Genomic DNA, 27415 nt, shown 5'->3' with positions numbered 1-27415 from the left:
TTTAGCTATGTATGACTCTCTAATTAGATGGTGTGAATTAAACCTGCATAATCCCCAGTAAGAACACATGCTGTTAACAGTTTCTCTATGAGGGAGAAGGATGGTTTCTAAATGTGATGTATAAATAAAATTACCAGAAACATTGATTAGTAGCAAATTGTAGTTCTATAATACAAAATGCATGTATGCATAAATCTGTGGTGGGGGTGATGGGTCTTTAACAGGAGTGTCAAACTTGATTTCAGTGAGGGCCACATCAGGGCTGTGTTTGACCTTGATTTCTGCATTTTTGATTATTTTGATTTTGTTAGATGACTGAGCATAGATCTTGGTATTTAGGAGCTTGAGATCCCTGGTTTTAAAAGCATAATTATTTAGTTAAGTTGTCTAGGAAGATAATTTAGAAAAATTTCAGAATTAGGTTTCTTTTAGTAAAGCAGTAGAGATGGAAGATGAATGAATAATCAAAATCTATTTCAGCAAGATGTTTTATATGGCAGGTTTTGTAAAGGAGAAGACAAAAAAAAAAAAAAAACAGATGTTAATAAGGTTTTTTAAAATGTCTACAAGAACTTCAGTAAGAGTATTTTTCTCTTTCCTTTACAGTTTCACTGTAGTAGCTTGTGCAGGTTTTCAAAGTCCAGGGTTTTCAGATAAAATAGGTAAGTCTTTTTTAATATTTGCATGTTAGCATTGAAGGTTGTGGGGGTTTGGGGGGAATTCGAAAATTTGCATGAGAATATTGAGAGATATTTTAAAAGTTAAAGATGTCTTTATGGTCTGCAGAATTTAATATTCTTATAGCAAGGTGTTAACATTCTTAAAACTAAGTGCTAATGCCAGGAATGCAAATAACAAGCATTCCTTATGTTGATTATTACAAAAATCAGCCTAGAGTCTTCCAGAACTCCAAATTCCATAATTCTCTAATATATGTCATACATACTGTTTTATTCATACATAAATAAAAACAAAATAATACAACAATCAAAAAAAGTACTAAATACATCAAACCATAAACATAATAAACAATTACTGTAGTATATTATAATTATAGCACCATGTAGCATTCATCAATAAGAAAAGCCATTCCATATTCAGCCATTTTGTCTATTTCTATAGCAAATACACAATGGAAAATACACAATAGAAAATATATTTTAATAGTTTTTGAAATATTAAAAGGTAATGTATTTCTAACATTTGATGAGAAGGAGGGAAACCTCTGCAGACAATGCTGGCCTTCAAATCCCTTTTGACAAAAACCTGACAAATGGGAATCTTAGCAAGCTCACTTTTCAGCACACTTGATTGGACTGACCCACATCCCAAACTTCATAAGACTTCAGAGGTGATCAGAATATTGCATCTTTTAACCAACTGACAGTCAATGCAAAATATTGCAAAAATGTTGGGTTGCCAGGTTAATATGAGGTTGATGTTTTTAGGTGATCATCAGACAGAGTCCTCATTATTAGCTCTTAATTTATTTATTGATTTGGATTAGTTTGTTGTTCTTAGTTTTCTAAATTATTCTAAATTAGTAAACAAATAAATAAGTGTATAGTTTTCATGTTCTGTACTATAAGAAACAAGAAAATGAGACAAAACTTAAGCCCATGAAACATAATTATGAATTAAGAGTCAGTATTTATTCAGTAGGAAATGATTCATATTCCATTTTAAATAATCTTTCCTCATGTTCAGGTGATCTTGGGGTTGCTATTTTTCCCAGTACAGCTAGAAATAAATATTACCCGCAAAGGACTCACAAAGATTGGCGGTCTTGGTGCTTCAATAGTACAACCCTGCTAGTGCTGATTGCAAATTTTTCAAGATGACCCAGCTATGCCTGTAACCTTATATTTTCATTTGGCGATGAGACAGGAGAAGGGATGGCTCTGCAATTGAGGCAGGGCTATATCCTTAGGCCAGCAAGAGAGGTGTGAGGAGAGTGGCTAGTTTTTATTCAACATTGAGTACTCCTTAGATGATAGTAAAGTTTGAGCCAAAAGAGAAAATTTAAGGACAAGAGAATCTTTAAGGACAAGAATTGCCAGCAACTTTAAGATGTGTGGACTTCAACTTTAGCTTACCAGCTGCAAGTTGAAGCCCACATATCTTAAAGATGCTGAAGTTTAGAAACACTGCTGTAATTCTTCTCCTTAAGGATTTTCAAGCTTTTTCAGGTTTCAGAATCTTTTAACTACAAAAAATAAAATAAAATAAATATCTTCAAACTTTGTCCTGCTTCAGAGACAACGCAATAGTGATAGAAAATTGGTTGGGTTCAAGTGAACTTTTACTTTTTTTAGTGTTTTTCTTAATCCCATCAAGTTCTCACAGAACCTAGGATTCCATGGAACAAAGGTTGAAAGATCTTGGTCTAGATCAGGGATGTCAAATTTGCGGCATCACATTGTTGTCACATGATATATCATGGTGTGGCCAGCATGTGGCGCATCCAGCCGTGAGTTTGACACTCATAGTGTAGATTATAGAAGATTTAACGTAGGGCCACAGCCAGAAAATAGAAGAGAATAGGTGATTATGAGAGGAAGAGTACTGGCACTTTCTAAATTTGGCATTTCCTTAATTTCTCAGTCTGAAGAGAAGTGTTGGATGAAGGCAACTGCAATAATTATGTCATTTTCCCAGTTTGTCTGAACTACAGTCCTTTGACTGTAGAGCCTGTGAGGGATGACGACAGCTGTTGCCACTTAACCCAGCACTTAACCCAGCATAGAATTTAGCTATTTAAATAATGTCTTGAAAAACGATAGAGACAATTGCATCTATCTTTGCGGGAATAAAGCTGGTATTAGTTCTGCTATGAAGGCTTGGGGTCTGTCAAAAATGTTAAATTTAGAGCCATTTTACTTAGGAGAACTAGTAGAAATATTGTACATTTTTGTTTTGATGTGGTGAATTTCTGGTTAAAAGGCAGTGAAGAATTCACAATAATCCTTCTTTTCTTCTTTACAATATCATAAGGAATACCTGGATATCCTACTTATAGAAAAAGTCAGTTGATTCACTGAATGTATAGAAGCTACAAAAACAGCAGCTTTCTCTTAAACCAGCACAGAATGTGAAGGACAGTATTTGCCTTTTACAACATTTTGTTTCCTAATGTTCTTTAGTTCTGAAAGCTGAACTACAGTTAGATTCACTAAAAACCAAAGGAGCTGTTAAGAGGACTCTCTTCCTTGATTATCATCAATCACAGCATGTCTTCTCCTTCATGATAACTACACAGAATTGGCCCACTTGCAAGGACTTTGTGATTTATCTTAGAGTAAGTTTTGTTCTTTGCTGGTCAAGAAAATCATACTTTCAGGATAGTTATTCTGGAATTAGTTTGAATATGGATGAGTACACGATGACAGCTAAAATAAATTTTAAAATGTTATTGGTTTTGTAAATCTGATGTATTTTAATTGTATGGCTTTGAAATAATAATTTCCATGAATTTTCTCCTTCAAACTTTTAATAGTTGAAAGTTAACCATTCTTTATTGAAACACTCAACAAATGAGGATGATAAAATAATGAGATGAGTTGCATGTTAGCTGTGTTAAGATATAAAATGAATCCCATTCACCTTATTTGGAATGTACATATTGTATTAAGAAAATTTTTAATCCATATAGATCACACAAATTAAGGATGTATTTTCTCTTTTATAAGTGTTCAACGTTTTGGTGAAAATCAAAGTAATTGTTTTTCTGTTTTGAATTTTTTCTCAAAAGATTCCTTGTTCAAATTACATTGCAGTATTTGAAGTTCATGAAATATTGTCTTAGCTCTGTTGCCCATCACATTTTTTGCAATGCAAACCACATGAGAATGCACAACCAATTTATAGTTGGTTGTGATGAAATGTAATACAGCTCTATTTAATATCAGTGTAGACTCTAGTATACATCCAGAATTTTCTGTGACAAGGTAGTCACATAATGAAATATCACAACATATTTCAGTTCAAAAATGGTTTCCCTAAAATTAGTAGCTTGACAATTATGATACATTAGAACAGGGGTGTCAAACTGGCAGCCTACAGACCAGATGTGTCACTCACAGGCCATGCCCACCCCAGCTCTGCAAAGGCAAAAAAGTCACAATATGTCACAATAAGTTACGTGACCCAATTGAGTTTGGCATCCATGCATTAGAACAACAATCAGAACGGTTAAATAGTAAATTCTTTTTATGAATTATGAAATGTCAATTGAGAAATATCAGATAATGAAATGACTTACATGTGCTAATATAAAATACTTAAACACATCTAAAAATCCACAAAATATGTGGTGTATATTTGACATCAGATTTTATGAGATAAACTATATTAATGCCAGTTTAGATCAAATGTATGCAAATAACATTCACCTATACATTGCCCAAATGTATAAATAGTGTTTACAGATGTTGTAAGAACATCAGATATATTCAATTTCAGTAGCTGAAATCAATTCTCTTTCAGTGGTGTTGCTTATGTGGAGGATGATTTTTCAATTAACTTTTCAGAAAGGCATAGAAATAAATATATATTTTTAGAGAAAATGTAGAATCAATTGGACCCTTTAGATTGGTGGAACCTTCAGAGCTTTGCTGAAGTGCATTTTATACTTGTATATTTGACAGGGTAGAAAGTTTTGTTTTGTTCTGAAATTGGCTTAGTCTCAGTTTCCTATCTACTTGATCAATCCAGAACTATCTGGAAGACTATAGAGGAGTTTTCCTTCCTTCCTTCCTTCCTTCCTTCCTTCCTTCCTTCCTTCCTTCCTTCCTTCCTTCCTTCCTTCCTTCCTTCCTTCCTTCCCTCCCTCCCTCCCTCCCTCCCTCCTTCCTTCCTTCCTTTCCTTCTTCCTTCCATCAAGCTAGTTTAATCTGAGAGATGATGGTTGATCTGAAGCTATCTAAAGAGGTTCATAATTCAATGTAGATTTGAATCTGGATTTCTCCAGTCTAATATTTTTACCACTGTATCACTTTTGAAATAAATTTAGCTAGCCATTTTTAATGTACATGGAGTCAAAGTGTCATAGAAACGTTAATAAAAATTAATAACTTGTTCTTTGTCTTTTTAAATGTCTTAACCTCTGAGCCTGTGCATATTTATTTGTGATGAAAACTGCATTCCAATGGAAGTAGTCATCCTAACATCTAAATAATCATAGGACCGGGATGTTAATTATTTTATTATTGAAATAAAGATGAGATATTTCTTTTGTGCATTCATGAAAAATGATGATTGATATCTGTTAAAATTTAGATTCCTATAATTTAATTCCAATAGGATGAAACTGAATTTAGAGATAAATTGTCTCCAATCAATATTAGCTTGAACTATAAACTGGACGAATCCACATTTTCTGATGTATTAACTGTGAGCCCAATATTAAATTATTACCAAGAAAACAGAATGGAGAAACAGGTATGTGACTTCGCATGCAAATTCTATCACATTATGAAGTTTATTCTATAAAATGGCCTATTTAGCAGTTCAGCACTCCCTTAGCAACTTGAGCCAAATTAGTTCATTGTGGTGAGTTAATTGAACCACACTAACCTTAAATTTGTTACTCTCCTCCACTGCATTTTCAAAGAGTTTTCATTCTTGTAGTCCTAGCTAACAATAACAAGATGTGAGAGCATTTTCCTTGCTCCAGAATGGAAAAAATATGCATATACGCCCAGAATTCAGAACATAACCTGGCTTTACATATATAAGTAATTGAGTGTGGCTTGTCGTATTAAGATCAGGGTTTGGAAGGATCAAAATCTTTCGGGGATATATTTATAATGGCTATTGAAAGAAACAAAAAGTAAGAAAGGAAATGGCTAGAATTCCTGCCAAAGGGCCCTAACATGACCAATGCATGTTTTGGACAATTTAGGCATACATTCTTGTGGATTGTGGAGAAGACAACGTGTGCATTCCTGACTTGAAACTTTCCGTTATGCCGTAAGTTGGAACAAGTAAACATATGTATTGTACTTAATGGAATAAAGGTGTTCATTAAAAATGTACACAGGGAAAGTATACAATACAATAGTAAAGTAGTTGGAAAGGGCTTGCATGTAATTAGAAATCAATTTTAAATGTTGCATGTTGAGAGCTAACCTTAGTCTTTAGTTTACTTTTTCCAATTTGCCAAATATACAGCATCAAAGGTTTCTTGCAGTTATAAAATCTAAATCCCTTCGAATATTTTTACTCCTTGAAACTTTGTTTGTTTAAGCAAAAGAGCAAACATTTTGCTTCATTAGGGCAAAGCTGTTTATATTGTATTTACTTTCACTCAGATCTTGTCACAGGAATGCTTACAAGAACATATTGACTGCAGTTCCAGCTTCATAACATATATCTTATTCTCACAATAATAGATTGGATTGTAACATTTTTTTGTAGCGATAAGGGTCAGATTGTAATTGGGGAAGAAAACTATCTCATGCTTACAATCAATTCAAGAAATGAAGGAGAAGGTGCCTATGAAGCTGAGTTGCATATAACAATACCTCCAGAAGCAGATTACACAGGTGTTGAGCGGAGCAATAAGGTAATGGCCAGCAGACATATCATTTTTTTTTGTCTCCACTGTAATCAAAATCTGTACAAAATTATAACATTTGGGAATGGTTAGGGTAGGGTGGAAACCTAACAATTCTGGGCAGTGTGTATAAATAATAAATAAATAAACAAAAACATATCCATTCAGTATATGGTAGAATTTAATTTTAATAGTTAGTTGATTCAGATTTGCAATTTGATTTGCACGATTGATTCCAAACATCAATCCAGTTTGAAAATTCCATTCAGTTGAATAAAAAAATGTATTAGGACTTCTCATTAATCAAATACACCTGTTTAGTGTATAAAATTATTTTGGAAGTTCAGTTCAAAGACTGGATTTGTAAAGATGATTCAAATGCATCACTTTGGAATTCGATTTTTGAACTGAATGTAAGGTTTTCATATTCCTAAAATTCCTTTCAGATTTTTCAAATAATGTATGTTATTTCAGTATAAATCCTTATCAGATGGTTGCAGTTATGGGAAGATGGGTTATGAAAATGTCTCAATAGCTTTATTAGAGCAAGTATAGCAACAAACTGATTTGGAGGTAATACAGTTTATTTAAAAGTATAAAGAAGAGATCGTACTTTTGAAAATAAGATGAAATCCATTCATTAGATGCACAAACAGTTCATGTATTCACCACTGGGCAAGAGTAATATTTCATTTTATCTGACTGCAAACAGTTGAAAGTTATTGGATCATGAACTTTATTTTGAATAATTTAAAATATGAAACTCCAAAAAGGAAAGCAGGATGTGCCCAGATAATTTTCTTTCTAAAGATGTTTTTTTGTTGTGTTGGAAATAACTCTGAAAATATTATTTAATTGAATAAAACTATAATTAACATATCTAACAACAGATAGTATTTTTAAATATTTAAAATATGTATGTATTTAACCACAAACAGGATTGAAATTACTATAATGCTATTATATGGTTCATTTTTTACCTTGTGTTTGTAAATCCATTTCTTAAAATATTCTGATCTTATGTAATCGGCTGTATTATTTATTTACTAGAATACTCATTTAATAGATTTTTGATCTATGTAGTAAGCTGGTAAATATGCTCTAGCTTTCTGTAACTTCAGTGAGAGCTCAGATATTCCTTGTTGAATTTTTAAAATCAAATTTAGCTTCTGATTCAGGCAAAAATCAATGCTTAACTGTGAGATGGTACAAGTCACTTTAAATAAACAATCTAATAAGTAAATAGTGGGCATAAAATTTGGTCTTGTTGGCAATTATTGAATTTGAAATCTTTACTCTTATACAATACACTGCTCAAAAAAATAAAAGGAACACAAAAATAAGACATTCTAGATCTGAATGAATGAAATATTCTTATTAAATATTTTGTTCATTGCATGGTTGAATGTGCTGACAACAAAATCACACAAAATTATCAATGAAAATCAAATTTACCAACCCATGGAGGTCTGGATTTGGAGTTACACTCCAACTGTGATGTAATGTCCTTGAAACAAGTCAAAATGAAACTCAGTAGTGTGTGTAGCCTCCACGTGCCTGTATGACCTCCCTACAACTCCTAGGCATGCTCCTAATGAGGTGGCAGATGGTCTCCTGAGAGATCTCCTCCCACACCTGGACTAAAGCATCCCCCAACTCCTGGACAGTCTGTGGTGCAACGTGACGCTGGTGGATGGAGCGAGACATGATGTCCCAGATGTGCTCAATTGGATTCAGATCTGGGGAATGGGCGGGCCAGTCCATAGCATCAATGCCTTCGTCTTGCAGAAACTGCTGACACACTCCAACCACATGAGGTCTAGCATTGTCTTGCATTAGGAGGAACCCAGGGCTAACCGCACCTCATGGTCTGAGGATCTCATCTCGGTACCTAATGGCAGTCAGGCTACCTCTAGCGAGCGCATGGAGGGCTGTGCGGCCCCCTAAAGAAATGCCACCCACACCATGACTGACCCACTGCCAAACCAGTCATGCTGGAGGATGTTGCAGGCAGCAGAACGTTCTCCACGGCGTCTCCAAACCCTCTCACGTCTGTCACATGTGCTCAGTGTGAACCTGCTTTCATCTGTGAAGAGCACAGGGTGCCAGTGGCAAATTTGCCAATCTTGGTGTTCTCTGGCAAATGCCAAACGTCCTGCACGGTGTTGGGCTGTAAGCTCAACCCCCACCTGTGGATGTCGGGCCCTTATACCACCCTCATGGAGACTGTTTCTGACCGTTTTAGCAGCCACATGCACATTTGTGGCCTGCTGGAGGTCATTTTACAGGGATCTGGCAGGGGTCCTCCTGTCCCTCCTTGAACAAAGGCAGAGGTAGCGGTCCTGATGCTGGGTTGTTGCCCTCCTACAGCCTCCTCCACGTCTCCTGATGTACTGGCCTGTCTCCTGGTAGCGCCTCCATGCTCTGGACACTACGCTGACAGTCACAGCAAGCCTTCTTGCCACAGCTCGCATTGATGTGCCATCCTGGATGAGCTGCACTACCTGAGCCATTTGTGTGGGTTGTAGACTCCATCTCATGCTACCACTAGAGTGAAAGCACCGCCAGCATTCAGAAGTGACCAAATCATCAGCCAGAAAGCATAGGAACTGAGAAGTAGTCTATGGTCACCACCTGCAGAACCACTCCTTTATTGGGGATGTCTTGCTAACTGCCTATGCTTTCCACCTGTTGTCTATTCCATTTGCACAATAGCATGTGAAATTGATTGTCAATTAGTGTTGCTACCTAAGTGGACAGTTTGATTTCACAGAAGTGTGATTGACTTGGAGTTCCATTGTGTTGTTTAAGTGTTCCCTTTATTTTTTTGAGCAGAGTATTATTGACACATACAGAATATTTTCAAAAGACAAGACATTGATCTTTTGGAAAGTCCAAATTGAAAAGTGATTAATCATCGTCATGAAATCTTTTTGCCAGATGTAAAGATTAAAGCTGTTCAAATTTTTCTAGGTTATCACTTTTTACAACGCTTTTCAGTGATTTCCATTTGAAACAATTCCAGATTATTCTGAGGTTAATTCACACGCCTCTCATACTGTTTAGACATAAAATAAGCTATGTGTTGCTATTAAAGCAAACAAAACAAGTTTGTTTTCCAGGTATTGTAGGTTTTAGAACTGTTTTTAGATATGCCAATGAGATCAGGAGGAGGCAGAGGGTGAGTACAAAGGAGAAAGGCAGTTTGAATTTCTTCCATTGCATTTCAAATTCCAAGAGGTTGGTGGGACAAGCTGCTGGCTGCTTGTGAGGAGGCAGAGGGTGAGTACAAAGGAAAAAGATAGCAGCCCGCACACCTAACAGCGCACAAATCATATAACTATAAACCCAAAATACCAATAATACATTTAGGGTTAGTGAGCTTGAGATTGTGATTTTATTTTATTTCAAAATGACTGGGTTAGTTCAGTGTTATACTTGCTTTACAGCTGTCTTTCACAGTACTCTTTTCAAATTTGGATACCGTCCTCTTTGTAAAAAGATTATCAGTCTACATGGACAGATTACCTATCTAGAATCTCTAATCTGTGCTCTCCAAGCAGAAATTTGGTGCCCAATCCAGTCATCTATTGAGCTGCCATGCTACCAGCCCCACTACCACAAAGATCCTACAGGAAAAGGGCAGTATAGACAACCATGGGATCTGGCAAGAAGAGAGCTGTGAACCATAAACACAAAGTTTTTGCTGTGTCCCAGCAAAACAGATACAGTGCCCTTGCTGACCTTAATAGGGACACTAAAGTGACAGGTCAAGGTAGTTGTGATAATGATAAGTCAAATAAGCAGGGGATCATGGTCCGAGAAGAAGAACTTACTTTGGAAAGGGGAAGGTATGAATCAGGTACATCAGTCACACAAGAAAAGCAAGGTATCCAAAAAGAGAAATCACCTTCTGATAGGTGATTCAATGGTAAGGGATGTAAATTTAGGAAAGGATACAGAGGTTTTGAAAGAGGTCAGGTATCTGCCAGGTACTACTGCCAGCAGAGACAAGAGGCATACTCTTAAAGATAGTCAAGAATGCTAGTAAGGACTGTAATGTTGATGCTATTATACATCTTGGTACAAATGATCTGTCCTAAAAGGATGTACTTTCTGTGCAGAAAGACTTCCAGAGCTTGGGGTATGAACTTAGAAATATAGGCTGTAGGCTTATCTTTTCAGAAGTTCTACCACTATACAAGGAACAAAAAGGGAAAGGCTAACGTGTAGCAGAGTTTAATGTGTGGCTAAAGGAGTGGTATAAAAGGGAAGGCTTCGGTTTTATTAGTCATGATGTCTGCAGCTGGTCCAATGAAAAACTGTACAAAAGAGATGGTTTGCATCCGTCAAAGAAAGGGACTGAGTTACTTGGTATTAAATTCACATATTTTCTGGATAAACATTTAAACTGAATGGTGGGAACAGAGAGTTAATTAATACAGAACATTTCTGTCCCCAGCAATCTAAAATTAATAGGGTTACCAGTGCATGTAACATAATTGTTTGTGCAGGTAAGATTACCAACCTTGCTGTCAAGCAAAACCAAGCATTTAATAGTGAGTGCCATACCATGTGCATTAATCAAACAGGTGAAAAGAAAGTAGGGACAGGCAGGCACAACACAGGTTATGTGTAGACAGTAAACACCATGTCAGACATAAAGATCTCAAGTGCCTGTATACAAATGCACAAATTCTGGGGAACAAACAGGGTGAACTCGAACTATGAATACATGAAGGTAGATATGATATAGTTGGAATACCAGAAACTTGGTGGGATGAAATCCATGATTGGAACAAACTGGTAGAAGGATACAAACTGTTCAAAAAAAAAAATCAGACTCCATAAAAGAGGAGATGGAGTTGCACTTTATGCAAAGGGCTACTATATTGCTATAGAAATGCATGAAACCAAAGATGCAAACCTCCTAGAATGCATAGGGGGTCAATATAAAGGAAAAAAAGAATGACATGACCATAGGTGTATATTATAGGCCACCCAATCAAGCAGAAAAAATAGATGTCCTTTTTGCCAACCAACAACATATGCAGAAAACACACAACAATAGTAATGGAAGACTTCAATTATCCTGATATCAATTGGAAAACTAATTCTGCACCAAGTGAGAAATCAAATAAGTTCCTAACCAACCTAGATGACAACTTTGTTATCCAAAGATAGAAGGTGAAACTAGAAGGACAGTGATACTGGATTTAATTCTTACAAACAGAGAAGAAATGATGGAGTTGAAATTGCAGGAACCTTGGGTGAAATGACCATGTCATACTAGAATTCAACATAACACAAACACAAACAATAGAACATAATGACACCAGAGTCTTGGATTTTAAAAGAGCTGATTTTAATAAATTCAGAGAGAACTTTGGAAAGATTCCATGGATGAAAATCCTAAAGGGGAAAACAACTCAAGAATCTTGGGAAACTCTGAAAGGTATGATCATAGAAACCCAGACCAGCACAATATCACATAGAAGCCCAGACCAGCACAATATCACTGAGAAAGAAAAACAAGAAATCCAAGAAGAAACCAGCATGGCTGCAACAAGATCTCTCTTGGCAAATTGAAAGAAAAAAAGGACAAGTACAAAAAATGGAAAGAAGGACATACAACTAAGACAAGATATAAGCAGATAGCCAGAATCTGCAAAGACGAAGTCAGGATAGCAAAGGCTCAGAACAAACAAAGACTTCTAACAAAAGTCAAAGATAATAATAATTAAAAAGTTTCTTCCAACATATAAATAACACACAAAAATATCAAGGAATCAGTTGGTCCACTAAAGAGAGAAGACAGCCAGGAAGTAACAGGCAACAGAGAGAAAGCAGAACTACTTAACTCATTCTTTGCATTGGTCTTCACGCAAAAAGAAACTATAGCTCAACCCACCAAAAACATAACTGTAAAAGACAGACCAGAAATAAAAGTTAAAATAAGCAAAAAATTAGTAAGAGAACACCTGTCTGTTCTTGATTAACACAAATCACCGGGGCCTGATGGATTACATCCCAGAGTTTTAAAGGAGCTGGCAGAGGTCATCTCAGAACCACTGCACCATATCTTTCAAAAATCCTGGAGCACCAGGGAACTACCAGAGGACTGGAAAAGAGCTGATGTGGTTCCCATCTTCAAAAAAAGGAAAAAAAGAACAGATCCAAGAAACTACAGTCAGCCTAACATCAATACCCAGGAAGATACTGGAAAAGATAATTAAAAAACAGATCTGCCAACATCTAGAAACAAGTAAAGTAATAACTAGCAGTCAGCACGGTTTGTTTAGAACAGCTCATGCCAAACCAATCTTATTTCATTCTTCAACATAGTGACTCAATTAATAGATCAGCGAAATACTGTGGACATAATATATTTAGATTTCAGCAAGGCATTTGACAAAATAGACCACAACCTACTTTTTGATAAGCTGGAGAACAGTGGGATATATAGCACCACCACCAGATGGATTTGCAACTGGCTGGCAAACTGTACTCAACGAGTAGTCCTTAATGGGTCTAAGTCTACATGGAGGGAAGTAAGCAGTGGGATGCCACAAGGCTCTGTCTTAGGCGCAGTACTCTTCAATATCTTCATTAACAACTTAGATGAGGAAATAGAAGGGGAACTTACCAAATTTGCACATGATACTAAGCTGGCAGGAATAGCTAACACCCAAGAAGATAGGCTCAAAATCCAGATGGATCTTGACAGACTAGAACACTGGGCCATATTTAACAACATGAAATTCAATGTAGAGAAAAGTAAAGTCCTACACTTAGGCAAGAAAAACCAAAAATACACACATATAGACTGGGTGAAACCAGGCTCAATAGCAGTAATTATGAGAGGGATCTTGGAATCTTAGTGGACAACCAGCTAAATATGAGCTTTAGTGTGCAACAGCAGCCAAAAAAGCTAATGCAATCCTTAGTTGCATTAACAGAGGGATACAATTGAGATCAAGTGAAGTACTAATACCAGTCTATAAAACCTTAGTAAGACCATACCTAGAACACTGCATCCAATTTTGTTCACCACATTATAAAAAAGATGTTGAGACTCTAGAAAAGGTACAGAGAAGAGCAACCAGGATGATTAGGGGACTGGAGACTAAAACATATGAAGAACAGTTGCAGGAACTGTTCTAGTAAAGAGAAGGACCAGGGGAGACATGATAGCAGTTTTCCAATATTTGAGGGGCTGCCACAGAGAGGAAGGGGTGAAGCTATTTTCTAAAGCACCTGTAGGGCAGATAAGGGATAGTGAATGGAAACTAACAAGGAGAGATTCAATCTGGAAGTAAGGAGAAACTTTCTGACAGAACAATCAACCAGTGGAACAGCTTGCCCTTGGAAGTTGTGGGAATGCCATCACTAATTGTTTTTCCCTTCTCACAGACCAAATCTTTCTTTTCAAATATGTATAAAGTGTAACTTGACTGTTCAAACTACAGTTTTTTAAGTGGGAATATAATATTTAGATCATGTATTATCAGATGGTTGTTTTTAAGAATTCAGTAGATCAGATTATAGATCAGGGCTGTTAAACTTATGGCCCATGGGCCAGATGCATCACATGCTGGCCACGCCCACTCCCAGTTTAGTGAAGCGGAAAAAAGCCACAAAGCTGCCGTGATGACATGAGTTTGATACCCCTGCTGTAGATCCTTCTCAGTTTATTCATGATTGCTTTAAAACAGCATCAGTATTAATATCATAGGTTTGTTCTGAAGTATTTAATTATGAGCTACAATTTTAGATCATATCTCAGGTTTTATAGAACTGGAGTCTTCAGCATAGTATTTCAGAACAGATACACAGACACCTTTTTTGATATCTAGCAGTCGCCCCCCCTCCACCCCCCCAAAATCTGGAATAATTAGCTTACCCTACTGGCTGTAACATTTGTAAATGATGGCAATGATAGTAAATACATCTGGAAGGCATCAGATTGCAAAAGATACTTTGCTTAGTAACATGCATAGCAGTCATTCCAAGCACATTATGCTTTTTTAAAGCATTTTGTATACATTTTTAAATGTTATTTCTCCAGTTAATTGTGTTAAAGAAAAAAAGAATTTTTTTTATTTCATTAAAGGATGTTTTACATAATTTCTAATGTCTTACAACTTTTTATGCTTCTCCTGCTGACCATCTCCTGGTTCATTAAGTTCATTCAGATAGAAGATACAAAGATCAAAGATAATACACAAAAAGCTAGCACTGTATTTACTAGGGAAGGAAGAGTCATCAATGTACCAAGCTCTTTTGAATTTTTTCCCCAGTACTTAAGCTAAACATAAATCATGTGTGGCCCTGATTACTCAGCTATTGTCTAGATGTTATGATGCAAGTCATTTACAATGAATTTAGCACTAGAGTTATCCACATTATGAGTACATTTGTATTAAATTTGAGTTGCTCTATTTATATATAGGCTATTTTTTCCCATTTTAATTTCTTCAAACCATTTCCTATATTAAGTTCAGATAAAAACAAATGTACATTTTAAGCCTTTTTATCCTAATACAAATATTCTTATGTGTACTTACCTCTTCATATATGTATCATTTTAAAAATTATGGCAATTTTGCTTTTTAAATTTTATAGGATTTTTATATTTAATTTTATGTTATTTTATGGAAGTATGCTTTTATTTATAAGATAAAGCAGTTTTCCAACTACAAAAATTTAAACTACACGATCAGCAAAAATGTATTGTACTCTGAATTCCAATTGCCTATCACAATATTAGAGCAAAATAGCTTTATTAATTTCATTTTCCAACCTACTGTACTTGAGATATGGTGAAACGTAATTCCAGTGATCTCTCCCTGTTTCTTTTATACTTGCAGTAGAAACAAATAATATCATAGACAATATATATAATAACAAACATATCCTTCAGCATTGTTAACATTTGTGCAGATCTCTAGTTTGTTGTTTTTTGAATGGCAAATTTATTTTTCATGAATGAATTTTTAGACTTCTGTACAGGTGTTTGAAATCAGCAGTAATCTTGCTATCTGAAGGTCATTCATTTTTCCAACAGGATACATTCTGGATTGACCTTTCACCTCCATGTTGGTGTTCTTTGGTTACAGGCACTACGTGTGCTGAGCTGTGATTATAAGATGGAAAATGAAACTAGAACAGTGATTTGTGATCTTGGGAATCCCATGGAAGCTGGAACAAATGTAAGGCAACATCAAAAATATTATTAATTATAGCAGATAAATTGTTTAGAGAATTAATGGGAAACCATTGACATTAGAAAAGGTTATGTTAGTGAATGATAGTTTTTTAAAAATATGCAGGGAGTGAAGTTGTAGCTGAATATTTTACTGTATATATAAAGAGATAATATTGGCCTTATTTGTGACTCCTGACACATTCTAGTCACAGTGATTGATGATTAATTATTTGCATCAAGTTGTCATGTCTTAGTGATCACATATGATTAATTAAATTTGAGGGCTTTAAGCATGTACATTCCATAGGTTTTACTGAAACTAAGGCTGCCATCTGATGAACTAATGAATTCAGTTGATGTGGTTTCTCCAGATTTATATTTATATTGTCAGGCTCCAGCCCTGTCACATACATGAAAGTATCACTGAGCATATTCCTGCATGGACACAAACTAGTTTGTACTGTTAACAATTTTTCAAAGTACTTGTAGTTATAAGTATATTAGCTAGATCCAACTGAGTAGAATCATGTAAAGAAGGGCAAATACTATGATAATTTCCCAATTTACTGATTTCATTTTTCTGTATTTTTATTATGAGGGTACATCACAGTTGGATCTGATTATGGTCTTGTTTACCACAGTCTCACAACCATTTGCCATGTAGCCTAAAACATTTTATTATACACAACTTTCAGGGTTTCCAGATGTTACTTCTTAAAGAATTCATTATTGAAAATATATATAAATAATTCTAATTTTCATAGACATAATTCAGTAAGAATCAAGGACATCCTTTTGACTTTTTCATGTACTAAACTTTAAAATATACTATTGTTACAAAGATAATCACATTTCATTATACAAGTAACCCTTGTCTTACTATAGCAATTAGGACCAGAATCGCCATAGCTAAGCAATCCAGTTATAAAGTGTTACTTAGTGATGATAGCTCCAGCAGTCCCAGTTGCCATCATTAAGTGAGGACCATATAGATCACTTCCTACTTTCCGCCTACTTTTCCCACTGACTTTATTTGTGGGAAGCAGCAGAGAAAAATAGGAAGGATGTTGTTGTTTTGACCATGTGGAAATTGCATCAGCTGGAACTCTGAGGACTGGTCATAACTGTTAGATCTGGGAGGATGGTTCAAGAACAGAGGCAAGACTCAGATAACAACAACAGCTCTTTATTAGTGACTTCAGATCTGAGCAACTATCCCAGCCGCAGCAGCCCCTTATATAGGGCTGGATGCGGCTAGGCAGCCAATGAAGGCGATTTGAGTTTGCCGCTCTTGGCAGGGCCAATCGCGGCAGCCTGTTTACTGGCCAATCGCATCAGTCTATGGCGACCAATCACGATTGGCTATTCGCGGGCCAATCAGAGTTGCAGGCTTTTGAGCCTGCTAGTCCGGAACAATAACCACCACTCATTTAGCTCTTCCCTAACTTTGAACAGTCACTGAAGGAATTGACATATTAGAAGACAATCTGTTAAAATATTTATGAAGTTACATTGCACAAAAACATTCTTAGAGCTTCCTTCCGTTTTCCTCCCTCCTTCCCTTCCCTCCTTCTTGTCTTCCTTCCTCTCCTTTCTTTCCTTCCTTTTCTTCCAAAAAACTTTTCTATTTTAAACAGATAAAATCTGTTGACCTTTGTGGAGTTTTATTGTTGGCATATGTGAACCTCATTTGCCCATTATTGCTAGCAGTGTCAAGGACTAAAAACCTTCATTAAAACCCATTGCCACCCAGAGGCACCATCTGCTGCTCATTAACACATACATCAATTTTATGTTTAAATAAAGCATTACAATAAGGCTAATGTAAAGAGGCTTTCATAGATCACTTGAACTGCGGTACATATTTGCTCCAGTGGATCTCAGGGAACCAGAATAATTTACATTCGGCTGCCAGAAGTAGATACTATAAATACACTATTAAGCCTGCAAGAATTGGGCAGTGCAGATATTGTTTTTTTATGCTGTGTTTATTTAGTCGAATGAATTTTTCGTAAACTATCAGATAGCCAAACTCTCTGGGAAGATAATAATAAAATCTAAAAAAAATACAATATTCATTTCATGGATTTAGGATACCCAGCTTCTTTCAGGACTCTTTTGTCACTGAAAGATTTTGAGGAATACCACACAGCCAGGAAATTGCTGCCTATAGATTCCCTGGTACATTATCTATTTGCGGTATTCATAAGATCTGTATGTATGCATGCATGTATGTATGTATGAATAAATAATAAATAAATAAATTTTATTTAATAGTTAGCAATCTCACAAAATCATCAAAATTCACAAAATGTTGATGTTCCTACCTGAGATAGTAACAAACTTGTGAATAATACTTAAAATCCCATTAATTTTCAAGGTAACATGGCCATAATCTTGTACATTTCAGTAATTATTACAAACACACATATATTTCTAGTTGTATACATTGAACCTTAAGGTCAATACACTAATAAAAAGAGAATAGACAGACAAGATGTCAATTGTTTTACTGCTTTGGGAAGGACGGAAGTAAAAACTCTGGTTTCTTTTTAAAATTAGTAAATATTGTATGTAAGACAGAAGTGGGTAGTACTATACATATATCTGTAGAATTAATTGCCCCCTTTTTGTAAATTGTTTGCTAAAAAGGAACTAACTAATTGCCTTCACGCAAGACAACTTCTGTATAATATTACTTTATAAACATAATTTAGTCATATGTTCAGAGTTTTAACATATAATTTCACTTAATAGTTTTCTGCAGGGATCAGATTTACTGTTCAGCATTTTGAAAATCCTGAACAGAGCATTGACTTCAAGCTCCAAGTGCGAAGGTAAGAATATACATATAATGAAAAAAATTCTTTATTATGGTCTTTGATCAGCTTTACAAATACATCGCTAGAGCAAACATATTACTAAGAAATTATCATAAAACAATAGAACAATATATCTAAGACAAAGTTTTGTGCAGTTATCTGCCTTGGTAAAGATATTTGGTCCTTGAGAATAATTAACATTATCTTTGTTTATATGATTCTCAAATTTTGAAATAATTGGGGAGAACAAAGTACATTTTTAGATATTATATACCGAACACCAAAAGAAATCATAGGCAAAATGTTCTACCTCTCTTGAACAACAAGGGCAAAGTCTGTGATGATAATGACTCTCCTGAAATCTATCCCAAAATAATGCCAAACAAAACAGATTAAAATATGTATATATGTAATTTATTTATTTGATTTATCACTCACAAGATAATAGGCATAAGTATAAACATAATTATGAATACATAAAATGGATACATATAAGAAAAAAAAACACAATAGGACAGGGGTGGTAGACACTTGGTGCGCTTAGGCACGCCCCCTTCAGGCCTCTTAGGAAAGGGGTGAGCTCAATAGTAGACAGTCTAAGGTTAAAGTTTTTGGGGTTTGGGGAAGAAACCACAGAGTCAGGTAGAGTATTCCAAACATTGACCACTCTCTTGCTGAAGTCGTATTTCCTGCAATCAAGTTTGGTGCGGTTAACCTTGAGTTTGAATCTGTTGTGTGCTCTTGTATTGTTATGGTTGAAGCTGAAGTATTCATTGACAGGTAGGATATTGCTGTGTATGATTTTATATACAATACTTAGATCGGACTGAAGGCGGCATAGTTCTAGATTTTCTAGGTCTAGAATTTCAAGTCTAGTGGCATAAGGTATTCTGCAATGAGTAGAGGAGTGGAGAACTCTCCTTGTGAAATATTTCTGGACATTCTCAACTGTGTTAATATTAGATACGTAATGTGGGTTCCAGACTGATGAGCTAGTATTGGTCTAGCAAATGTTTTGTATGCTCTAGTTAGTAGTGTGATATTACCAGAGAAAAAGCTACCTAGGATTGGGTTAACAACTCTTAATGCCTTTTTGGCTATGTAGTTACACTTAGATCATTAGAGATGAGTACTCCAAGGTCCTTGACAGAGTTTGGATCATCAACAAGGTCTTGACTATTCAGCTTGTATTTTATTTTCTGATTATTATTTTTTTGCCAATATGTAAGACAAAGCATTTATTTGTTGAGATTTGAAGTTGCCATTTGTTTGACCATTCTGATACATAGTCGAGGTCTTTTTGAAGGGTAGCAGTATTGTCGGTGGTGTTGAATAGCTTCACATCATCAGCGAAGAGAATGCAGTTGCTCTTAATATGATCACAGAGGTCATTTGTGTAGAGTTTGAATAGAGTTTGTCCTAGAACACTGCCTTGAGGGACACCACTGTTGACAGAATTTGTTTTTGATTTTTTTGGCCATTTGTTGTTTGTTTGACAGGAATGCTTCTATCCAGTTGTGCAGGTATCCAGAGATACCATAAGATTTTAATTTTAGGAGTAGTTTGTCATGTACCACTGAATCAAAGCCTTTACAGAAGTCTATGTAGATTGTGTCAATTGCTTTGACCTGATCGAGTTGTGTAGTCCATATGTTTTTGCAGTGTAAGAGTTGCAGATTACAGGATAATTTTTTTCTGAAACCAAATTGTTTATTAGAGAGTAGGTTGTTTGTTTCTAAGTGGAGGATAATGGATTGGTTAATAATTGATTCCATGACTGTACAGGTGACGCAGCATAAAAAGATTGGTCTGTAATTTTCAACAAGGCTGCGGTCTCCCTTTTTGAGGATTGGGGTGACAGTGGCTTGTGACCATAGTTTTGGCAAGGAGCTGGTCCTGAAAGATTTTTCAAAGATTATGCTTAGAGGTTCGGCTATGGCAGTGGATAGCTTTTTTAAGAAGTAGGCACATATTCCGTCTGGTCCAATAAATAGAGATGGTTTTAGATTGCACAATGCTTTTTCAACATTGTCTTCTCTAAAATTGATATGTATTAGATCATTGTAGTTGTCTGTCGTTCAACTAGAAATACTGGTCATGATCCTTTGCTGTATACAAATACTGATCCAAAGAATGTGTTAAAGAGGTTGGCTTTAATGGTGTCGTCGTTGCAGTCTTTACCATTAGGTCCTTTTAGGGGTGGGATGGACCTTGAGTCTTTTAGTTTGTTGTTTACAAAATTGTAGAAAGTGCGGGTGGAATTGGTGCATAGAAGGTTTTCTTCTTGTTTAATGTGATAATTGGTGCATTCAGTCTTTATCTGGTGGCATAAATTTTTGTATTGGCTTTTGAAGTTGGCAACGTGACCAGAATTGTTTTTCTGCCAAAGTGATCTCTTTAAATAAATTTAAATAATCTTGTTACATCTCTGTATCCTGGAAATCCTGGTTGTCTGAAGGTCATCTCTATCTACTCCACAATATAACAAATAGAGAATGAGTTATGGATGTTCAGTCCAAGACATTTGAAGAGAATGGGGGTATCTGTTCTTGATCTATACCAGCATTTCTTAAAATGTGGTCTGAGGAACTGGGGGGAAGGGGTTACCACAAGATACTCTTAGGGATCAAACAAAATCACAATTATTTGAAAGATATTAAATATATTTGCAAATATTTAAAACAATATCATTCTTCTCATTTTTTAAAATTTGTTAAAAATATAGTTTTCATGAAATTAAACTACAGTATATTAATATGTAATAGATGTAACGTTGTTATTTTATTTGATTTAGTACATGAATATTTTACAAATGTATCAGTTTTAATGTTTAATACAGAACATTGTATGTATAATTCATGCAAGCATAAACTCTTTTGGGATTCTTCTTAATTTTTCAAAGTGGGGAAAGAATTCTACAAGCATAAGCCTTAAGAAATGCTGTACTATACAATACTGTACTTTAATGTACTGATGCCTAATTTGTCTATTTTACTTTGACAAAGGACATATTTGGAATATCTACCCATCTAGAGTGTCTGGTGGAAAAAGCATTGTATTCCTTGATCATTGTAGATTTGAATTAAAATGTTTTTTAGATCCACATATTTGAAACATAATTAAACTTTACCCTAATTTATTTTAGTTCCAACAAAGTTAATCCCAACAGTAATTTGGTTGAACTTAAGATTGACATCAGTGCAATAGCTCATGTACAGATCAGAGGGTAAGTATATTTATTTTGAATCAAATATAAAATAATCATAATTTTTTAATTTATTGTAATTGTGTATTAGAGTACTTAGACATTTGTAATTATTGATTCCCAATATGATAAGTCTTAAAAGATACTTCTTTTCAGAAGGTCTGTTGATTGCCTAATCGATCAAAACAATTCTTACACATTGATTGTTGCTGTATGCATGGCCAGATTGTATATTTGCCCACTGGTATATAAACTTAACTGTAAGTGGCAGCCATGTGAGAGTGATGGAAAAAGATGAATCCATGCCAAATGGTTTTTTAAGTAATCACATAAATATGATAAAACTATTACTATCAGTTTAACAGCTAATTCAGTCCTTGGCAACTCTGCATGTTTGTGTGTCTGTGTCTCTGTGTCCGTGTCTGTGTCTTTGGGTATAAAAGTATGATATCCTGTGCCATTCTATTCAGTCTTATTCATATATCATTCTTTTGTCACAATAAATTAGATTTAATTTTACAGTTAGAGGGGAAAATAGCCAAAGTTCCTTTAGGCTAACCAAGAAGTTTTGTTCATGTAGCAGGATTGTGTTAGGACATGATATTCACAATGTTTTTGAATTTTTTTAAAGAGTACAACACAGCAAACTTATCTTCAAAAATATATGGCCAAGGTTCAACTTGACACGAAAATATTCTTAACTTTATTATTATAAAACAATTTCTTTCAATGTGTGACTATTATGACATGCAAATTAAATATTTAAAGCTAATCACCTGATCCATAGAAAAATGCTGCTGATCGAATAAAAAAATGATATATATCTTTAATATTCTATAAGTGAACACAGTGGACAGTAGCTGTGTATTTCTTGAAAGAATATCCTGCCAGTGCAGGCATTGCTCATATCATGTATAATGAAGGCATTTTTTAAAATTTCCTAAGGAATATTCAAGGGAAGTTTCCAGGAGCATTTATACACATCCAGTTACGAAAACATCCCTTCTTGTGTGTGTGTTTTTGTTGCCTATTACAAAACAATTTCTTTAAAACATCAAGAATTGATTATTGGCATCTATTTAAGTGACTGTATTATTTTTTAGTAATCTAGTAATTTATTTTGGCATTAAAGGTTAAACTGTACATGAGAGATTCCATATGAATGCATATGTATATGATGTTGAAATTGTAGCCTTTGGGGAAATTGTAATTAGTATCAGAAATATCCACAAAAAGGTCAAAAATTCAGAATGATTATTATAACAATGCAATTGAAGGCCTCTCCATTTTTGGCATGTTGTGCATGAATCCATATAAAAATTATTGAGTCTTTAATCATACAGTTGTGCTACCATATTGCAGATATGCTTAATTAATGTCGTAGCTGCCTTAAGCCTGAAGAGCTGTATCATGAGCATCTCTGTTAATACTGCAGCACACCTAAAGATGTCTTTCTTTCTAAAAAAAACTACCTGGGCTTTATCTTTAAGGAAATACTTATGAATGATTTATATAAATGAATCAATGGAGGATCAGCTATCATTTAGTATTCTACTTCTGCATTCGATTCTTCTTTTGTTAAGCAGCAAGTGATGTCATGTGATTTTATTTATGAACTGTTTCAGAGTCTCTCACCCTCCACAAATTGTGTTGCCAATTCATAACTGGAAACCAAAAGATGAACCTATCAAAGAAGATGAGATTGGACCTTTAGTGGAACACATATATGAGGTTAGAAACAAACAAACAAATAAATATAAAAGCTTTCTAATAAGAAACTGCATATTTTATGCATAATACACAAAATGAAGTTTATTGGCAACCAAGAAAGTATTCTTGCCATGCTTAATTTACTTACTCTGTTTCTGCTGATCCTGTTCTAGACAGCATGGCCAATTGTGAAGTTTGTTGTGAATTTCAAAGATTTTTAGAAGGTTACAGAATCTCCACTATAGTCTACCACAAATCTCTGGATATACTGATTACCAAATCTTGCTTTAGGCAGTACTGGCTGCCTGAGCCAATTAAGAATTCTATTTATTCTTCAACATCTAGAAATATTTCATCAGAATTCACAGTTGAGTGCAGCTCTATTGTCTCTTTGGGTTCCTAATTGAGTGTGGCCATGTTTGGGGAAGAAGCATAGTGAGAAATGAAGAAGACCCATCCATGACTATATTCAGTTGGCATGCATGAATGTAGCAAAAGCTTCATTGGATCTGTGACCGCTGATTTATGGCTAAGTATACCTATTATTCTAAATTGCAGAGCTATATTAGAAAAGCAAAGCTGTGATTGTCTATTTGAGGTTCGTTTCCTCTCTCCCCTTCCTCTCCCTCTCCTTCTCCCTCTCCCTCTCCCCCACTCTCTCTCCCTCCCTCCCTATCTCTCTTCCTCCCTTCCTCTCACTCTGTCCCTCCCTCCCTCCCCCCTCTGTCTCCTCTTTCTTCTCTCCCTCCCTCCCTCACTCTCCCCCTTCTAAAATTTTGTTCTGAAACAAGTACTCCAACAATCTTTCTGAATCATTATCATATCAGTATTCGGCATTCCTTAATCTTTGATTATGTATCCTTAATTAGGGAAACATAATAAATCTCAATAGCCATCCCTTTTGTATTATTAAGATTCTGGGACATGAAGAAAAGTGATTTTTCCTAAAATTTAATTCATGTCCTTATCCCAGAAACTAGGTATATTAGATAAATCAAATAATCTACATTAATTAAGCTAAATTACAATAAAGTACAAATTAAAAGCCAATTAGAAACCACATCGTGAAATGAATGTCAACTTTTAATAAATGTTAATATATACTATTATCATTCAATTTCAAAGGATTACTCAAATGAACACTATGGAGGAAGTGAAATATAATGAATACATAATCTTCTTGGAATTTGATGGATAACTAAATTTCAGAGGGAAACAGGATGTTTCACATATGGTTTTATTTACAAATCAGTAGGCAGGACAGGATGGGCAATCTCAGAGGGAACTATGGATAACAAAATATAAACAAAATTATAAATTGAAATCTTACAAGGCAAGCACTGTTTATGTCAGATATTGAGCTTACTGAATGTTATTGATAATTGGAGTTAAGTTTAATATGCTATCACTAGTTTAGCACATTCGTGTATTAAAAGCATACTTATCATATTTTTAGGCTATGCTCCCAAAGCCCCTTGTTATAGTACTATAATATGTCAGTATTACTTTGAGTAAGCTGAAAACATTATAGCTGAAATGGTAAGATTTGAAGTGGGGGAGGGGGATGCAGAGTTGAGAACATTTGGAAAGGAATGATTAAACTGACATATTAAAATATTTGTTTTACTATTGACCAGAATAACATCTCTGCTTTAGGAACATATCTTTAAAGAGACAATTTTAGTTGTAATGTTTGGAAAAGATATTGTGCTCCCAATTATTCCTTGCACATAATTATCAGAATTCCAAGAATACCTGTAACAAATTAGTAATAATTGATTACAAGTAGTCCTTACTTATAAACTGCTCATTTAGAGTTGAAGTTATGACAGTACTGAAAAAGGTGATTATGACCATTTCTCAAAGTTGCAGTCTTTGCATCCTTCATATAGTTGCATTTATTTTTCAAGAACCCATTTGTTTTCATCAGGGGTGGCATTCAAAAATCCCAGCAACTGGTTCGCTACCTGGTTTCTTGGTGGGTATGGCCATGGTGGGAACTTCCAGAAGGGCCGTTTTTCACCTTCCCCGGGGTCCAGAGGCTTCCGTCAGGCCTCTGGGAAGGCCAAAACGGCCTCCCTCAAGCCCACCGGAAGCCAGAAACAGGCCTATTTCCGGACTTCCAGTTTGGCCTGTTTTTTGTCCTTCCAGAGCCTTCATGCAGACCCTACACTTATCTGCATCCAAAACAGGCCACGTGGATACTCCTGGGAGGGGAGGGGCAGGGTGGACAGGGCCAGTCTGTCAGTTCAAGTACCGGTTTGGTGAGCCAGATGTAAATTTAACATCCAGTTCATCCGAACCTGTCCTAACCGGTAGAATCCTACCCCTGGTTTTCAATGACTCTAAGCAGCTTCTTAAAAAAAACCAACAACAACAAAAATCATGATAAAAAGATTAAAAACAGTACGTCCTGGAGACAAAAAGCAATAAAATAAATTATTTGATGGGCTCCATCCCACTCTGGGTTCCCAAGGCCTATTGGCAAAACCAGATCTTCAGGTCTTTGCAAATGTCTGTCTAACGGCATAATGTTCCAAAGGGAGGGATCTAGAGAAGACCCTTCTGGTTCTTCCCAGATATATCTCCTTAGGAGAAGGGATCTGCAACATTCCCTGCCTCCCCAATCTGGGGAGGATGGGTGTAATAAGGAAGAGATAACCTTGCCCCAAGCTATATAGGGTATTAAAGCTGACAACCAGCACCCATTTGCACACAGAAGCAAACTGGAAGCCAATGCAGCTCCCATAGGAGAGTGACATATGTGCAGGCCTAGGTCTGTACAATACCACACACATGCCGCTGTATTTTGAACCATCATCTGGATGCTTTTCAAGAGCAGTCCCACGTAGATCTAATTAGGTCTTCAGTTTGCACCATGATGGGGAATTTTTCATAAGTTTGGCTCAAGAGGTATTGACAGGATTGGAGTAATGAAGTAGGAATAATGTTTAAAAAATCCATAATGATGTGAATAAAATTTTTACTAAATATTTTTATTATTATTATTATTAATTCAAACAGTTGCACAACATTGGGCCAAGTGCCATCAATGATACAGTCCTGTATGTGGAATGGCCAGTATTGAGCAAAACAGAATTCCTTCTTTACATCCTTCACATTCAGACACATGGACCTCTGAAGTGTCAAACAAGTTCTGCAATTAACAGTTTAGAAGTAAAGGTAAAAGAGTCTTGATTCTTCTGTTCACTGAAAGTTTGCTTTTTTTCAGAAATTTGATAATGCTAGTAAGTTAATTCTATAATTATGTATAAGTATTTTCATCTAGGCTATTTAAAGCCCATTTCTCTTTTTTATAGTTTACTGTCCCAGAAGACACTCCAGAGCTTGCTGCTTTTTTACGCAATTCCTCCATCCCTCACTCTGTTGGACGGAGGGAAGCCAAATTGGTGGAGTATCAAAAAAACTCTGCAAAAATTCTGGTGAGATAATTAGGTATTTTTGTGCTATATATTCAAGGATCCTCATTTTACATGATCATGGAAGAACTTTTTATAGCTTGTTTTGTGGAGAAGAAATATTCATAACACTCCCATTCTCCTTAAATATTAGTTTAGTGTGCTCAGGCATGTAACATCATCACTTAGGGAACCATTTATAGTTAACTAGTAGACAACAAGATGTGGAACTCTCAGTTCAATCTACAAATATAAAATTAGCTGTATCAAGGCTGGACATAATAAGAGTTTTTTTTTATTTCCATATGCAATTTTACTTTTGAGTCATAGTGATGTCTAAAAATACTTTTTGTTGTGTACAAGAAAATATCCTATCTATGAAATCAGGTGGTTTTCTCTGTTCTTTCTAGATGTAACATTCTCCATCTTGTTAGAGAAATAAAGACATAATAGCTGGGAAAAAGAGACAGAATGAAACATATAATCTGCTATTTA

The 27415-nt window shown here is 35.4% G+C and overlaps 1 protein-coding gene across 2 annotated transcripts in view; it reads left to right on the top strand.

Annotated features, from left to right (window-relative positions):
• The window catches only part of ITGA8 (integrin subunit alpha 8), a 152076-nt gene that overhangs the window by 75445 nt on the left and 49216 nt on the right, over nt 1-27415 (top strand). For both annotated transcript variants that reach the window (XM_026716137.2, XM_087917705.1), the window contains 11 exons: nt 607-662; nt 3144-3298; nt 5302-5439; nt 5903-5970; nt 6418-6565; nt 15676-15768; nt 18522-18601; nt 21732-21812; nt 23417-23522; nt 26526-26684; nt 26822-26944. In XM_026716137.2, coding sequence (XP_026571922.1) covers nt 607-662; nt 3144-3298; nt 5302-5439; nt 5903-5970; nt 6418-6565; nt 15676-15768; nt 18522-18601; nt 21732-21812; nt 23417-23522; nt 26526-26684; nt 26822-26944 — 1207 coding nt within the window. The remainder of the gene's footprint in view (nt 1-606; nt 663-3143; nt 3299-5301; nt 5440-5902; nt 5971-6417; nt 6566-15675; nt 15769-18521; nt 18602-21731; nt 21813-23416; nt 23523-26525; nt 26685-26821; nt 26945-27415) is intronic.

The sequence above is a fragment of the Pseudonaja textilis genome, chromosome Z (assembly GCF_049901715.1).
Source record: "Pseudonaja textilis isolate UNSWEBS1 chromosome Z, rPseTex1.2, whole genome shotgun sequence".
NCBI lineage: Eukaryota > Metazoa > Chordata > Lepidosauria > Squamata > Elapidae > Pseudonaja > Pseudonaja textilis.
This window is presented reverse-complemented; position numbering and strand designations above follow the sequence as displayed.